The following is a 17,076-nucleotide window of genomic DNA, read 5'->3' as shown; positions in this document are numbered from 1 at the left end:
TCTAAGTGAAATTACTGTAAACCAGCTGAACAGGTGACAGCTGCACTCACAGGTGCCCTCTGTCAGTGCTTTGCTGTAATGCTACAATAGGAGGATCCAAGGAGGATCTTTTGGGATCCTGTTGTGGGATGAGTCTTATTCTGTACTTCTGTGAATGACTTAGAGGGATATGTGTAGTTTACTAATGTGGAGAAGTTGGACAGCAACCAGAATGAGAATTACATTGAACTGAAGTGAATGATGTTGTCTGCTGTGAAGCAGAGGAGCAGAAAAAGAGATCTGAAAATTGCTGTTCCTGGATGTTGATGTCACTGTAAAAAGGAGGGTAACACTTGTTCTCTGTCTCCATTAAAGTGAAAAGGAATACCATTTAATTTACTGTTAGGAAAGCTTACTGATGATACATCCTGTCTAAATTGCTAATGTAGGCACAGAGCAGGGCACAGAGTCCTTTGCTTTCAAAGAGCAGATTAGGCAGATACCTGAGGGTGGTTGGGTTGTTCCTTGCACTAGAACAAAACAGAGGAAACTGGGGAGTTCTTTGGCTCATACACACTCTAGTCCATGCCTGCTAAGAAGGAAATCAAATGAGTTTTTTAAAAAAAATCATTATTTAGCCTGCTTGTGGGCTAGCTTATTTTGGTGTTTGTTGTGTTTATGTTTTTTCCCTTTTCTTCATGTTTTAGCTTTCGTAGCAGGAGATGTGGCAATGGCTTTGCTGCTGCTCTTTCAAAGGCCTTACGAGGAATGGGGAGCCTGAAGAAACTAGAGTAAGTCTTTGCTTGCAAGGTCAGAGCCTTCTCTCTTCCTGTCTGTTCTCTGTCAGTTTAACTGCATTGGCTCACTCCAACCTGATCTGCCCTGTGCAGCAGGGACAGAGGATAACACAGTGCATGCAGAGCAGCAGAGATACATGTGGCTTTTGTTTTATGTTGGCATCAAGAGAAGTATTTCATTGTCCTGCTTGAGAAGGAGAATTAAGTTGGTTGGGATGCAGAGTCAGGCTGTTGCCTCTCAGTGTTGGTGTGCTGGGGGCACAGTGCAGGCACATGTCTGAGGAAGATTTGTCATGCACTGCACAGGATGATAGCCCTCCCTCTCTTTCTTTCCAGGTTGACAGGCAGCAGCATCACAGCTGAGGGGATGACTAACTTGGTCCAGGCTTCATCACAGTACCTCCAGCTTGAGGAAATAAAGTGAGTGTGTTGTGGTAATGATTCTTGAATCAATTGTTCATTCCTTGGGGGCCTGGGACACTAATGGGAATGAATCTGTGCAGCTTGCAGGACAATCGGATACGGGATCCAGAGGTGAAGAGGATGATGGACCTGTTTTCCAGAATGGAAAAGCTGAAAAAAATAGAGTGAGTAAAAAATGGCTTCAACCTATTGAAAATGGTAGCCACAATGGAGACAAGCATAGCATCCTTGAGCTGAAATCCTTCTCAGAGCAGAGCTGCCGGATGTCTATAAGGGGTGACACTTGCTCTTAGAGATATGTGGGACACTAAGTGAGGATTACTTCTAAGTGCAAGCAGGGCTGTGCTGGAGTTCTGGCTTTGTCTGGGATAGGCTTAGCCTCATAGTTCTTATCCAGGTGTTTTAAAATAGTTCTGGGGCATCCTGGCACCACTGACACCTCCAGGAATTACAGTGCATGTGCTCAACTCAGTGCCTGGCATGACTTTTTCCTCTTCTGCCTCCTCACTTTTCTTCCCCTGGCAAGGCTCAGATTGAGAGGTATCACCTCTGATTAAAGGAGGATGGCTCCATCCCAGTCTTCTCAGCTTCTCCATTAGCAATCTTCTGTTGGGCTCCTCCTTCTAACACTCCTGCAGCAGCCCAGTGCTGAATGAGAGGGACCAACTGTGAGCAAAACTACTAGCATGGAGAGAATCAGTCTGGTTTGTGGAGGGATTTAAAGCCTTTGAAAAGCTGGCAGGGGCACTTGAAGCAGCTGCTGCAAGTGTTGGAGCCTGAGTGGTTTGTGTGACAGGACAGGGATAGCCACAAAGCTGTGGACCCAGAGCACTACCTGCTCACCCCAGCTAAAGAAAGGGTGAGACTCTGCCTTTAAAGGTCTTCCACATACCCCCAGGTGCAAGCAGGTGAATCCAAAATATCTGCAGTTATTGCTGGATCCCATGCAGGAATTAATTACTGACTTTGCAGTACGGTTAGAATGTTTAAAAGTGTGGCAGAAAGAGAAAGGAAAGGGGGAATTGACCTGTTCCTCTGCTTTCCTGGGCATGCTGGATAACAGCCTGTGGGAAATGCCAGCCTGCCCCCAGTGAAGCAGTTTGTCCTGTAGAAAAGGTAGGAAACCAGTGCGATTTGAAATCCTCATTCCCTCACACATCTCTATTACACATACAGCGTTGTTCTCATGGAGGATTCCTTTGGAGTTCACAGGAATGATGCTCTGTGGCTCTGGGAACAAGCAAAGGATTTGTAGAATCGAGACCTTACATTTCATATTTAATGAGGTCCAACAATTAATGAAACAGAATGAACATGCAATTAAAGTATAAGTCCTCAGAGGCTGGAGGATTGTTTAGATCTCACTGCTTTACTATGCTGTACTTATATTGGATTTGTTGTAGTGGGAGTTTAACTGCGCTGTGGATTGGTTGTGTAATTATACAGACATGAATCAGTTAATGATCCTTCTGTTGTACATAAAGAAGTTATTCCTGATTCTAAATTCATGGGAGCTATAGCTCGAAGAGAGCTATGATCTGATAAAGCCTTTGCTGAGTCTTAAATGCAAAATTCAGAAGTTTTGAAGCAAAGAATGTGTGGTTCAGGGTGTTTGGGGGCAAAGCAGAGGCCATTTGTGTGACGAAAGGGTGTGCTATGGGGTCCAGCAGCTGAGGTTCTGTTTTTCCTCGTGTTCACAGTCTCAGCAACAACCATCTTTCCTTGAATGTTGTTCTCACTTTGGCAAAGGAAGTCGTCGTGTGTCAAAATGCTACTGAACTGCATGTCAGGTATCAATACATGAGAGCTGTTACAAGAGCAAATAGGCTGTGCCTTTAGATGTTGACTTTTTAAATGGACACTGATTTACAGCTTAAATGTTGGCTAATCAAAGTGAACAAAAATCATTTTAACTCCTTTTTCTTTTCCATTTGAAACAAAATGTGAGTTCACCATATCTTTGTATTTTTAATAGGTCATTTTGTCCTTGATCTATAAATTCATTTGTAAGGTGTGATATTTTTTTCTTACATGATAGAATTTAAACTTGCTTTTAAGCTCTGCAATGTATCAACTAGGAAATTCTTTACCAAATAGCATAAACTTGCTGTAAATTAGCTAAGTTTACTAAAAATGTTTGGATTTAAGTAGCTTGTGTTCCTTTAAGTTACAGAGTTTGGTGTTTTCATATGTCCAGGATGACACAAAGGGTAGCTTTTTAAAATCCTGGCTTTTATGGCTGCCTTATGTTTTGAGTTTAATAGACTAAAGTAGTCCCTGGTGTAACTCAAATTGCATACAGCTTTTTCTTATTTCTCTTGCTGGAGTGGAGTATCTACTAAACCTCTTTCCAAAAAACTTCTGGTCTTTCAAAAGAAGAATCCTGGCCTAATCTTTTTGACTGTGTCAGCCCCAGCCCCAGTTTCATATGTGAGGTGTCCTGGTCTCCTCCAGCTACACAGTTGCTTGGCTGCTCACCCATAGCAATGTTAGATGTCGAGGCCCTCTTTAGCTTCCCAGCAACAACTTTGGTCCTTACTGAGGCCCTCTGCTAAACAAATTACATCCTTCCAGCCATGCCCTAACATTGTTTTTGATCTCTTCTTCAGGAAGGACACTGTGATTATTTATTTTTCTGGCTCGTCGGAGAAAGTTCCAAGGTGAGAAACTGCACTTGTGGTAGTGCTGTATTCAGAGTTATGCTGAGTCAAACCATCAGCTTGGTGTCTCTACAAACCACTGCAGCAGCAGAACTGGTTGCCTCTGCCCTTGCATCTGGCAGAGCTGGGTCCACCTAATCAAGGTGGAATGTGTCCAAAACAGCTGGGTTTTGCACACAACCTACCAGCCAGTTCCACAAAGGCAGTGCCTTAGTCCCTGTGTAAGCTTGAAGTGCTGTGTTTCTATTGCAAAACTGCCAAAACACATGGACATGAAGAAAATGAAGGAAAATACTTTGCTCCTTCTCTGTCTGGCTCCTGTGCTCTCCTTGCCTGTGCACACTTTTGAGGGAATGGTGGATTTGACCTTAATGAAGAAACTATGAAATAATCTCTTGTTCCCTGGCAGGAGACTCACTTTGTCCTGTGTCTTGCAGTCCTTGAGGGACCTCAGTATTTTGCATTAATGTGCAAACTGAGTCAACAAGAAGTTGCTCCTGTTCAAATGCCTGAACTATCATCTTGTGCTCCTGTGGGCCACCTGGCACAGGTGTTTATCCCTCCCTGTGGTGGCACAATCCCACATGGAGGCAAAATATCCCACATCTCAGTAGTGCCTTTGAACTGGGGCTCAGTTGTCATGTTGAGTCAACTCTACAGTGAAATCCTGTGTGGACATCCCTGTGCTCCATCTCCCAGTGGAACTCTTCTGGATTTAGGAAACCGCTTAACCATGGAATGGTTGGACAGAATAAAAACCTTGTGGTTTCTGCCAGAAAATGCTGACCGGCATTGTCAGATATTTCATGAAGGTGTATTAAACACCAAATATTTTGGTTGTTTGCAGATCTTCGGATTTGAGGTGGGAAGAGAATAAGGAACATGTAATTCCACCTAGACAAATAAAGTTATGGTAAGAGAAGGCATTGAAAGTTCTGCTGGTGCATGTGATTTGCATAGGACAGGTACTACAGAAGGACAGGAATAGCAGCTGTATTGGTACTTAAGGACAGGATATTTCTTCTTATGAAAATCCTTGAAATAAACCTGAATCAATCAATAAAAATAACAATAGAAATCCCTATCTGGCCCAGACAGTGGCTTTAGTTCTTGTGTGTTGGGCTCTGCAGCCCTAGAGAGGCAGAGTTCCTTTGATAATGCCCATCTTGCCAGAAGTTCTACTGACTATGAAGAGCATGAACTATAGTTTTCTTTCTTGCCTGGGCTCCAGAAGAGTAGTGGCTTGCTGAAACTAGAACTCAGGCATGTTATGTGGAATCTCAAAGCTCAGAACCACCTTCTCATTCCCTCACCACTCTACACAACAGGAACAATTAGAACCATCCCCTTTTCTGGGTTGGCAGTGCCAGGCAGCTCTCACACAAGGTGTTGCATTTGCACAGCTCTCTGGAAGCACATCCCTGGGTACTCCTTTTGCAGCACTGGCTATAGAGAAACAGAGTAATATCCCCAGGATTGTGTGGCAGAGCAGGGAGTAGAAGCTCCCTATCTTGTTATTGCTTTTGTGTGCTCTCCTTTGCAGAGATACTCCAGAAATGCCTGGGCAACCCCCATCCCCTCACTGCTCACTAACCCTTCCTGTTCACAGCTTGCAGGATTGCAGCCTGTCTCCCCAACATGCCATGGGGATTGTTGCCATTCTCCAGAGCTGTTCCTGTCTCTCAGAAGTGAAGTAAGTGTCTCCTTTCCTTCCAGTTCAGTGGCTGTAGGCAGGGGGTGAAGAGAAGGGCATCACAGAACCACAGACTGGTTGGGGTTGGAAAGAGCATTAAAGATCATCTGGTTCTACTTCCTCTGCATGAACAAGGACACTTTCTATTAGACCAGGGATGCAGAGGGCAGTGAGACATGGGACAAGGTCAGGCAAGGTCCCAGCACTCTGTTATGTCTAGTAACATTTGGTTCCTCTTTTGTACTCCCACACAGGTTTTCTAAAGTAAGATGGTCTGGGGGTTAAAACATGAATCATGTTGTCCTATGCACAAAACTCTCTGTCTGAAGCTGATTCATGCAGAGATAACCAGGGAAGTTTGAGCTGGCACAGAAGAACAGTACAGGATAAAAAGCAATTGTAGGAAAGGGAAAGCAAGTAGATTTTGAGGGCTTTGTTGTTTATACTGTTCAAAACAGTCCCCCCTAACTGGAAAGTGCTTCAGTTTATCAGGTAACAAGCTTGGAAATGAAGGCTGCAGTTGCCTGCTGGAAAGCCTCCCTCGGATATCAATTTCAAAGCAGCTGGAGTAAGTGTTGCCTTGTACAAAACCAACTTGTCCTCTTTTCTTTAACTTGGCAAGGACTATATGGATGCAGGAGGTAAAACGCTCACCCAGACCACTGCTACAGAAACAGCTCTGAATATTCTTGAGGGAGGGTGAGACAGTTCATGAGACTGTCGAGGCTGAAGTTGGTCACTTGCTCAAAGAATGACCAATGGAAAATGGTCTCAGTGCTTCTGAAGTGCTGAAGTGCCCTTTCATTAACACCCCTTCCTAAGGAACAGTGGTCCTGTGTTTTCCACCATGCCACTTCTGAAGTGAAATGGTTTCAAGCTGCTTCCACTAGGACAATCCTGTGTGATTTCACGCACCAGCTAATTGCTTTTTATTTTCCTCTCTTAGTCTCAGTCAAAACCGCCTCTCTGTCGCTGGCATTTGCAGCCTGTTGAAGTCAGTGAACACCTGCCAGAAGGTGATGGAGGTGCAAGTCAGGTATGTAGATCTGGAGTAATTCCTGGGGTTAATTCCAATATACAAGCCTGAGAGTTATGTTCTGAGGTTTCTGTTTAGTTATCTCTGAAGTGGGGCGGGTGGAGAGCAAGTCCCAGAGTGGTTACTAACACTGACACTTGGTGACACATTGCTGTAAACTGATTTTATTGGAGCCACTGACCAGAATTTGAAATGGTACAGAACTGTGTGTGCCTTCATGTGTAGGGCAGTTTTAGACACTTCCCTGCTTTCTGCCTTGGAAAGTTTTGGACACAGGATCTCTGTGGAGTATGAAAATTGGTGACACCTCCTGGAGCAGAACTGAGTTCTCTCTTACTACTTTCACTTGGAAACCCACTGGAGTTCAAGTGTAACAATTTTGTCTGCACTTTCTCTAATGATCCAGAGAAACTGGATCATCTGATATCGCATAGTTTCACCCAACCAGGATTTAAAGCTGATGGAGATTTTTTACTTCCTTCTGGAGTGTTTTAAGTGACTGGTGTCATACAAGAGTTTTGCCAAACAAAGCCAAACATTAAAACAAAAAGTTCTGTAAATAGCCAAAGCATGACATTGATTGACTCCTCCTCTTCTTTGCAGCCTTTGCTGTGAGACTGCAGTGCTGAGGTTTGCAGAAGACAGACAGTTTGCTTCCTTTCCTCTGAGGTAGAGTCTGTGTGTGTATCTGGTGTTATCTCAGCATCTCCTTTAGTTCTTGCTTCCTGTGTAGATAACTGAGGGTGACACTCCATATCACAGCAGTTTCTGCCTCCTACCCCACTCTCCAAATCTAAGTGTAGAACTGTCTTCTGGCTTTCTCAGCCACTTTGGAAGTTGTTACTGTCTTCTATAGTGTTTTATGTTGCTAGAGGACATTTTAACCCGCAGCACCCCAAGCAAAGTAGGCTGTTTAATGACAGCTGTGCTATCTGATAATAGTCAGCAGTAATAAAAACAAGGGAAGTCCACATGTCAAACCAAATTCTGAAAAGAGTCATGGGTTCCTGCATATTTAAAACCATCTAGTTCATTACACTATGCATTCTGGATTATGGTACTCCTGAATCAAAAGGTTTGGAGTTTTATTTTACTCCTCAGAAAATTATGACCAAAGCAGCTCAACCCAAATGTTTTGACCAAGAAATGCTTTTCTGTTGCTCCTGGAGCTTTAGGTTTGCTATTTATGCCCTTGTTCTCCATGGACTGTAAAACAGCATTTCCCATGGTACACCTGCATTCCACCTCTTAGCCAGGGAGGAATAACAGGGCTATCATGGGGTGACTGCTTGAAACACAGTGGCAGCCTGAGACACATGATCTGTGAACTCCTTTAAGGCAGCAGATGACATTTCAAACCCTGATATTTTAGGATTTGCGTGTTCCATTTAGTTACGAATAGTCAGATTTTTGCACAGGCATGGACTCTTCACAAAATAGATAAAAGCTGAATTCTCCATCAAACTGTAGCTGTTACCTGTTGCCTGCATATTCAAATATTTGGTTAGAAAAGGAGAGCTTACCGTTGGCAAATACAGGTGTGGACTAGAGCCAGGGTAGCTCCAGAGATACGCCAAATTTCTAAAGCATACGTGTTTTACCTTTCTCTGGTTTTGTGCTCTCCTAGCGAAGAGACTGTGCTCTCTGATGATGGTGAACAATATGAAGAGGAAAACGAGACACCTGCCATCCCCCAAAAAATAAGGTACCCTGGCAGATTTTTGTTGTATTTCATGCATGTCCTATCTCTGGATCCTATAAACTGCATCTCTGAATGGTGAATCACAAGAGAACTGGAAAATGTTGAGGAATCCCCACAGTGCTGGTGGCTCAGGATTCAGCTGCCACGTGAGCTGCAGGTTGTCCCCTGGGTGGGGGAATTGGCTGGATCCCCCAGCAAGGAGCCTGACCTGGTGCCCACCCTGTGCCCTTTGTTAGGGCAGAGGTCACCCAGAGTCTCTGCAGGAGGCAGTGAACAGTGAGATATTTCAAGGGGATTTTTTGTTTTCATTATTATCTCATTTATTCTCTGGTTTTCTGAAGGAGTGAAGTTTACAATTTTGTTTGCTATCCTGCAGAACGGGTTGATTGCTTCTCTTTTTCCCTAGGCTGACAGACAGCAATTTTCAAGGCAGTGACCTGAAGGGTCTGTGTGAAGTCCTGAAGGAATGTAGCCGCATCTCTGAGCTGGAGTGAGTCCTTCTTAACTCTGATGGTCTTTATCTGCAGTTCTTTGGGAAACTGAGAAGATGCCACTTGTCTGTTCTGCCATGTTGTATAGAGAGTATGCTAGAGATGTAGCCTGGTGAAAGGTGTAGCTTTGCATGGCCTAATAGCCTTTGCCAAGGGTGTGTACAATTCTAGTGCAAAAGGTTACAGGACATAAATCTAGCAAGGGGTGTTTGATCACTTAGCCAACCTTCAGGTATTACAAAAGCTGTAAAACTCTCCCCTGCTGTTTTTGCCTTTGGGCCATTTGGGAGCAAAGCTGCAGAGGCTGAGGAATCCCACCCAAATAGAGGCTGGGATCCTATGTTTTTGCTGGAGGTTGCACATATGGTGCACAGGGACTTTCAGCCCTAAAGCACTTTGTTCTGTTAGCACAGTGTGAGGGGAGAGTCACCCTGATTGCTGTCACCAAGAGGTGAGCACACCCAAACTGGATGGTAAGGCTATTACACACCTCCACATCGAGTCCTGGGGACAGAACTAGGACCAGCACAACCATGTGTAGTCTCGTACCACCAGCTCAGAGCTGGCTATGCCCTTCCCCAGCAACCTGTGAAGAGATTTTTAGCCTTTGCTTTTCTTAAGCAGTTGTTGCCCCTTGATCTCAAGTGGGCCATAGTCCATTGTAAGCCTTAGGCTCTAATATCAGAGCCTAACATGCTTTCTCCAGGACTAACCTGTGGCTCCTCTGTTGGGCCTGTTTAGGCTAATCATTCTTCAGAGCTGTGGACTTCTGGTCCCTGGTAACTGCATTGGAAAGCCCTGTGAGTCCACAGGGGTCCGTTATTGCTTATGAGCAAAGAATGAGCCCTGAGCAAGGTTTTTGGCTGTCTTGTGTTGGTTAATTCTTGTCTCAGGTTTCCCTGGAGGCTTCAGACATTAGTGGAGAGGGGCAGCGTATATGTTGTTTTGATTAGGGTGCCTGTGTTCTGCTTTCAGAGCTCTTGTTATTAGGAGCTGATGGTGCCTATTGTTTTTTTTTCTATGAAAATTAAATGCCTTTTTTAAATCCTAGCCTATCAAATAATTACCTGGGAGACAAGGGACTTGTGCAGCTCTTTCAGTGCCTCCCGAATCTGAAAATGTTACATTCTCTCAAGTGAGTAGCTCCTGTTTCTCCTTATTCATGGATTGGGTTTTGTGGACATAATGGTTGTGCAAGCACAGTCCACATTTGGGAAGGGCTGTTCAGGATCAATGACAGGAATATTCTGTGTAGAGATCTGCTGTGCTGTCTGGTCTGTCCCCACCTCTAGTCCAGAACAGATTGACTCCACTTGAAGCTTGACTGAGATCAGTGCCTGAGAGCCTCTGTGCTCAGCCCTCCATGTAGGGGACAGGTGGTCTTGTGTGAGGTGTAGCACATGGTTTCTAAAACAGCCTCAGGTCTTTTACAGGTCACTGAATTTTTCCTCTCCTGATTCCTCACTTGGAGAGGGAGTAGTCCTTCCTCTCTTGAGGGGGACAGCTTTGGAAGAGAAATGCTGGGAAGCTCCAGCTTCAGTGGTGAAGTCTGAATTCACCTGCAGTGGTGGCATATGTTTATCTGGGTACTTCACCCAGCACTCCCATTACAAGTGCACTACACAGAACTGTGGCTTAAGGAGTACAGCACCATTCTGCTTTATTTGAAAAAAACCCACATTTATTGCTCCTGTTTGATGAACTGAACTGTTCTCAAGCCAAGACTGTTGTAGTTACTAACAGTCTCACTAGAACAAGTTGCCCTGAGGGACTGTGGATTCTCCATCTCTGGAGGTGTTAAAAACCCAGCTGTGCAATATCCTGGGCAGTCTGCTCTAGTCTAACCCTCCTCTGAACAGGAGAGTTTGACTAGATCAGCTCTGGAAGTCTGTTCCAACCTCAGTTGTTCTGTGATTCTCTGAACTCTAAACATGAGGGACGAATTTAAAAAATACTGGAGTGAGTTTTGTTTATAGAACTGTAGTTGGAAACACAGGCAGAAGTGGGCAAAGAAGCAGCCTAAGAGTGCTGGACAAGGATCACTGTCATCGTATGGTGGGGTATGAATGTCTAGTAGTTTTGCTTGCAGCTGATTTCATCTCTTCTTCCTGTAGGTTTAATGACAACCAGATCTCCCTGAGCTCTGTGTTTTTCTTAGCTCAGTCCTTATCTACATTGGAACACATTAAAACAGTGAACCTCAGGTATGACCAGGAGTACTCTCCCCATTTTTTTTTCAATTTAAAACCTCGATCTGTGGTTTTTGAGGAGTGATACTGGAGCATATGTTGTCAAACTCCATGCTAATGATGTTCTATTCTCATTACAGCTTAGGACACACACAGATGGTTCATCTAACCTTTTGGGAAAGAGTCAGGTAAAATCATTCCCACTCATCTAAGCCTTTCAAACTCCTCCTTATGAAATCTTAAATAGATGGTGCCGTGTGAGTTCCTGAGGTGTGCCAGTTAAAGAGCCCCTTGGCTCCACACTCCAGTCAGGGTGGGGGAAGCAAGGTGAGCTGTTTCATGGCTGATGGACTGACAGCAGCCTGAGGCCAGCAGTGCCAGACTGCAGGCATCTCCTGCCAGGCCAGCACAGAGCAAATGCCCAAGTGCTGAGCAGATGCAGAACTCTCTGGAGGCTGGAGGAGGGATAATAAGGCCCTTTTTATTCTGGGGATGAGGTGAACCTGGTTCTGTCAGCTGGTTAAAAAAGACAGATCAGAGTGTGAGGCCACTGCCACCAGCTTGCCCTCTCCCTGGGAAGTCAGCTACATGGGGGCAATAACATCAGCACAACTCATGGGCTGAACTGCTCTTTCCCCAGAAGTACCAGCAGATGGAGAACTGGTTTCCTGGCACATCCCAAGCATGAAGCAAAAGGACGATGCTTTTGGTATGGCTTCCTTTTGTCACTCAGGAGTACAGAAAAAAATGGCTGTGGGGATCTGTATTGTGTAGTGTGTGGAACAGACCCATCTCTCCAGCTGTGTCTCCTCAGGGAGGAAAATAAACAGTGCATCTTCTGCTTGGCCAGGTGTGAGGGGATTGTCTTGCTTTCCTGCAGAGGAAACTTCTGCCCATAAATAATGGAACACAGGTCTGTCTGGCTACTACATTCGTCCCATGGAGACCTGTCAGTTTGTCACCCAGAAGGGTTTCTGTGTTTTCATTCTTGGAGAAGGACATAGGAGACATTATTTCCAGATTTTCTCTGGGAGAGCTGAGACACTGCTGAGTGGAGAAAGATGCTGTCCAGTGCCATGAGACAATTTAAGTACCAATGATATGGCTCTAGGGAGGCAACATCCAAAGTGAAGTGGTATTTGGGTGGACTGACTCTTGAATCATCTCAGAGATGGTGAATCCATCTTGTGGCCACAGGTTTTGACTTTTCAGTCTAGACTGTGAGTAGCAAAATATATGTAGTGAAGGAGAGAGGGTTGCTACAGGTCTTGTCCTAGGATATGAGACTCTGGGGTATGAAGGGAGTGTCAGCTGACCATGCTCATGGGAAATGTTCAGTTCCTGAGTGTTTTGTTCATTTTCTTCAGTCTCAGGGACTGCAGATTGCGTTCAGAGGACATGACCAGGCTGTGCCAGATACTGGTTCAATGTCCCCAGCTCACAGAAATTGAGTAAGTGTTGTGCACTCAGCAGCCTGTCTGTCTGTCTGTCTCCCTTCCCCAGCGCACACTTACAGAGTCAATGTTCAGGGTGGCAGCCGGTGTAAATCAGCTCTCCTCTCACCACAGCCTCTCAAGAATCCCTGCAGAACTTCACTCAGATACTTAGCTAAAGCCAGACCTTCTGCTGTTCTGTTTCAAAGAGAGTTTGGCCTCTCCCAAGTTTATCATATCAGTGTGTAAACCCCCCAGAACACGTTTGTGTTCTCATAGTCTGCCTTAGCTCTGTGTCTAGAAACAAATGTTGTCATCTACTCCTTGAGCCCCTGGCTTGCAGTACAGCCAGAGCAGGACCACCCAGCCCACTAAGCCTTGAACTGAACTTCTGGAGGGCTGGTTGCTCCAGACACCAAAAAAATTTAGAATAATACTGGCCAGAACAAAAACTGACTAATAGCAAATAAAAATAACACAATACCCATATTGCATGCATAAAACATCAGTAACATAATTTTATAAATTTACAGTAATAGAAAGGTAAGGTTCTTGAAATTGGAATGTTAATTTACTATAGGATATAGACAAAAAGAGAGATTAGCCTGTAAGGACTAAATCTTGCCCAGCTTTCATGGCATTTCTAGACATGTCCTTCTTCTGAATTTGCCTGTAACATCGTATGTGTGCATGTCTACGTAAATGTTACAGAAATACCTGCAGATTGTCTCACTTTCTCTTGCATTTTGTTTCCCTCCATGTTCTACAGTCTGTCTGGAAATTCACTGAGTGACCAGAGCATTGAGATATTACTGAGTTTCCTGCCATCCTTCTCTTATCTGACACTATTGAGGTAATGTTTGGGGTCCCTGCTTTGACTGTTGCCATGAAATGTTGTTTTGGAAAGTGTTAGTACCTCAGCATATCTTAGGAGCATTAATCAGGAATTGCAGATGAATAAAGTGGGCAAAGAAAATGCAGAAATGCTTTTAAACCTATTCCTGTCTTCTTTCTAGAAACAAAGCAGCACAGAACCTCCTTCCTTTAATGATATTTAGCAAGGGGATAAAAAGGACAGGAGGAGAGGTATCTGCCCTAGGCACAGCATACTATATAATCCTCACTTAGCAGGTCCCATGGAACATGACTTCCAGGATCCAGAACAGGTGTAGGAGCTGCCGTTGGTTGACCCAGGGTGACTCAGGGTGACAGCATCTCACAGCTCTTGCATGGATCTGACATCCTGCCACACTTGACATCAGAAGCGTTTCCTGGCAGCAAATCAGCCATTTAATCTGGAAATGTAGGCCAGAGAAGTGGTCAGGGGCCAGGGCACTCCGCTGTGAGGATAAAAAGCTCAGAAGGAGCTTGGCAATCTTCTACAAGATGCAGCATGGAGGGGCTGCAGTGTCTTGAGAGATTGAATTTGCCCAGTTAGGAAGTTGCTTCCAGTCTGGGGTATCTTTGTCCCGGTAGCCTCAAAGAGTTGTTCAGTGTGAGCCCTTGGTCTGTACTCCCTTTTTAGTCCAAGGGGACGAAAGGAGATTCTCCTTTACTTAAAAGAATGCTTGATGCCAGTGCTCAAAACTTGAGATGTTTGCTCATTGATCCTGAATTAAATAGAATGAGTCCAGCCTTTTGCATCTCAAAGTAAACAATGGGAAAACTGGGCCATGTGTATTGGAGCCCTTCTTTTTAGGACCTGATTTTCACTGTTCCTTCTTTCTCCTCCTTTTCAGTATTAGGAAAAACACGTTGTCCCCACATGGCGCTGTTTTGCTCCTCAAGTCCATCAACCTCTGTGAGCGGATCAGAATGGTGGACGTCAGGTAAGACAGTGTCAAACACTCACTGTTTGGAGCCCAGCAGCTCAGCTTTAGAGTGACTACAAAGGTTGTCATCTTTGAAGAGCATTACTAAGGACTGTCTTTTGTGTCTGCTCCAGGTCAAGTGAAAATGCCTTTTTGCGTTTAGGAGCAAGCATGCAAAGCCCAAAGACAACCTGCAGGTACTGGCATACAACCACTTACAGTAATTCACTTGTGACTGGGTCTGAAGCACTAGTGCAGGAAGGCAAATTTCCTCTTGTATTGAGAATTCATGGACTGGTAGCCAAGGAGCTGTGGCTAATAGCTGAAGCTTTGGGGCTCAATTCATCTGCCTAAGTGCAATCCTGAACCATTTGGATGCATTGGGATGGCAGAGGCCTGTGCCTGTCTGGAGTGGCTGCTGGACCACTCATGATCGTCTTGAGTTGTACCAAATTCTGCTGCACAAGCACCTGAATTGAGCACTGGTTACTGCACTTTTCAAATGTGTGTCTCCAATGTGTATGTGGTACGTGTCTGAGAGTGACAGTTCCTGGGTGTCCCTGGAAAGAACACCGTAATGTATTTCCAGTTCAGCACCGAGGAAATGGCAAAAAACATGAGTGTCAAAGACTGGTGCAGACCTCAGTGCTCAGGCTGGTTGCTGGCCATGCTTTGACTGTCTTGCTGTCTCACATGCAGGTTGACAGGCTGTGCCATTGGGGAAGGACAGGTGGACGAGCTTTGCAGTGTCCTGGAGCAGCACAGTTGGCTGGCAGAAGTAGAGTAAGTGGGGCTTGGGGTGTGACCAGCACCTTGTGCAAACCTTGGGTTGGCATGGTTCCCCATGGCTGGGGTTTCCCAGCCTGTCCACATGGGTATGTTTGCTCCTTCAGACTGTTTAGAAACAAAGTCAGATAGAAATAATACAGGTCCTTTATATATATTTTAAAAGGGCTTGAGCTGGTGGGACAACTCCCTTGGGATTTTCACTCTGTCGCTGTTTTGAGGCATTTGTTTCTTCACTTGAGCTCTGCTCTGAGCTTGTGCTCAGAGCCCCATCCAATCAGGTCTTGACTATTTCCAGTGATGGGGCATTCCCCACCTCTCTGGCCAACCTGTTCCAAAGGCTGAGTTCTGGTTGGCCACATTGTTCTTCTGCCTTTCAGCCTCTCAAGGAATCAGCTGGAAGATGAAGGCCTGAGGTGCCTCCTGGACCACTTGCATCAAGTGCCCATTACCTGTTCCCTCAAGTAAGAAAACAGACTGTGAATCTGAGGTGCCCCAGCAGAAAGGTGTTTGTGTGATCCCTCCTGAAGCTGGTTGTCGTGCTTCTTGCCTTCTCCTGCCTTAGGAGGAAAGGTCTGAGTGAGCCATGAGCACAACTCAAGACCTTCAGCCAGGGTGACTCAGGGGCTAATCCAAACCCTGCTGAAGTAAAAGTCTTTTTGTTAGCGTCAGCAGGAGACAACAAGGACCAGAGTGGAGTGGTGTGACAAGTTGACCAGGTGCCCTGAGTTTTTGCTTCATCATTTTTCCATATATATTGTCCTCTTTGAGTAACTCCAGACCCAGAGGGCTGTGAGTTGAGTCACTGCCCTACACCAGCCTTTCCCCTTCTTTTTCTTATGGGGTAGAAAGTGCTATCTCTGTAGTGTAAGAGGAAAATTGTAGCTGTGTTCCTGAATTCATCAGTGCTATGTCTTGGAGTGTGTTGGTGCACTGAGCACAGCCAAAGGGGTCGGCACCCCACAGACTGCCCTCCCATCAGTGCCAGCTTCAATTTTGCTGCTATGGCCTGGGGACAGCCCTGACTTCTGAGAAACCTTCCTTCTCTTCTCTGCAGTCTCAGCCATAACAGGATTTCTCAGGATGGAGTTCTGCATCTCATCAATGCCTTTGCCACATCTGGAAACATCGCTGAAGTTCAAGTCAGGTGAGTGTTTCTCTTCACTAATTTCTCATTCATCCCTTCTTTTTTTCCTCTTAATTATTGAAAGTTTGTGGTTTTTCAAGTAACTATGACGAGACAGGTTTTCAACTACCTTTGTGTACAAGTGCATGAAAAGCTTTTGTTTATGTCCATTTCTAACAGTGAAACATAATGGCCAAGCAGAACTGTTTTTGCACAGGGCCAAGTCATTTTTGTGCACAGAGACACAATAGCCCATGGGCTCTGGACCTGTTGCACTGGCATGAAGTGCTTTACTCACAGATTCGAGTCACAAGGCTGGCTGTTCTGCACATCCGCCCCTATCAGTGTTTATGTTCCCAGGATTAGTTGGTCCTGAGCCAGTTTTAACTGTGGGTACTTCCATTCATTCCTGCAGTTAAATGTGAGTGCTGAGTCTTTGGGCTGGGCTATTTTAAAGCAGATCAGTCTCCTATTTTCCCTCTCCCCAGAGCTTGGCAGAGAGTGCAGGGACAGGAGGAGGCAGACAAAAGCAGGACAGATCAAGATTGCTTCTCCAAACACCAGAGCTGCCTTATGCCAATTTAGCATTAGTGAGACCTTATTGAATCATCTTCCTGGATTGGTTTATTGTAAGGGGAGGTGAGCTGGGCCAGGGAACTGTCACTGCTGCGCTGGGTTGTGTTGTTAAATTCTGGCCACTGGGGAAAACAGTAATTAGCCCTCCAAACCTTACACCCGTCTCTTCTCTGTACAGTTTGTGCTCCAAAGCAACTTTAATCCTCAAGTTGACAAACAGAAATGATCCAAGAAAGATTTTGAGGTAATGTTACAGATTTTTTTGAAATGATTTCTTTGGCAAAGGTGGTGTCCTTTTTCTAGGGAAAAAGCAGACAAAACCTCCTTTTGCCCCTAGTTCCTGGCAAGGTGATACTTCACACTAACAGCTAATA

The 17,076-nt window shown here is 45.1% G+C and overlaps 1 protein-coding gene across 5 annotated transcripts in view; it reads left to right on the top strand.

Moving 5' to 3' along the window:
• Positions 1–17,076, top strand: part of NLRC5 (NLR family CARD domain containing 5) — a 44,102-nt gene that overhangs the window by 11,629 nt on the left and 15,397 nt on the right. For 4 of the 5 annotated variants that reach the window (XR_011698879.1, XM_071567547.1, XM_071567544.1 and 1 more), the window contains exons 7-30: positions 687–770; positions 1,113–1,196; positions 1,280–1,363; positions 2,900–2,989; positions 3,809–3,859; positions 4,707–4,772; positions 5,469–5,552; positions 6,037–6,120; positions 6,499–6,588; positions 7,192–7,257; positions 8,216–8,293; positions 8,697–8,780; positions 9,833–9,916; positions 10,896–10,985; positions 11,111–11,158; positions 11,611–11,679; positions 12,338–12,421; positions 13,173–13,256; positions 14,143–14,232; positions 14,349–14,411; positions 14,914–14,997; positions 15,381–15,464; positions 16,058–16,147; positions 16,881–16,946. Coding sequence is in view for 4 of the 5 variants with exons in the window: in XM_071567547.1 (XP_071423648.1) it covers positions 687–770; positions 1,113–1,196; positions 1,280–1,363; positions 2,900–2,989; positions 3,809–3,859; positions 4,707–4,772; positions 5,469–5,552; positions 6,037–6,120; positions 6,499–6,588; positions 7,192–7,257; positions 8,216–8,293; positions 8,697–8,780; positions 9,833–9,916; positions 10,896–10,985; positions 11,111–11,158; positions 11,611–11,679; positions 12,338–12,421; positions 13,173–13,256; positions 14,143–14,232; positions 14,349–14,411; positions 14,914–14,997; positions 15,381–15,464; positions 16,058–16,147; positions 16,881–16,946 (1,881 nt within the window). In the remaining variant the exon portion in view is untranslated. The remainder of the gene's footprint in view (positions 1–686; positions 771–1,112; positions 1,197–1,279; positions 1,364–2,899; positions 2,990–3,808; positions 3,860–4,706; positions 4,773–5,468; positions 5,553–6,036; positions 6,121–6,498; positions 6,589–7,191; positions 7,258–8,215; positions 8,294–8,696; positions 8,781–9,832; positions 9,917–10,895; positions 10,986–11,110; positions 11,159–11,610; positions 11,680–12,337; positions 12,422–13,172; positions 13,257–14,142; positions 14,233–14,348; positions 14,412–14,913; positions 14,998–15,380; positions 15,465–16,057; positions 16,148–16,880; positions 16,947–17,076) is intronic. The other variant, XM_071567546.1, reaches the window with a different exon arrangement.

This window comes from Pithys albifrons, chromosome 12, assembly GCF_047495875.1.
Source record: "Pithys albifrons albifrons isolate INPA30051 chromosome 12, PitAlb_v1, whole genome shotgun sequence".
Classification (NCBI taxonomy): domain Eukaryota; kingdom Metazoa; phylum Chordata; class Aves; order Passeriformes; family Thamnophilidae; genus Pithys; species Pithys albifrons.
This window is presented reverse-complemented; position numbering and strand designations above follow the sequence as displayed.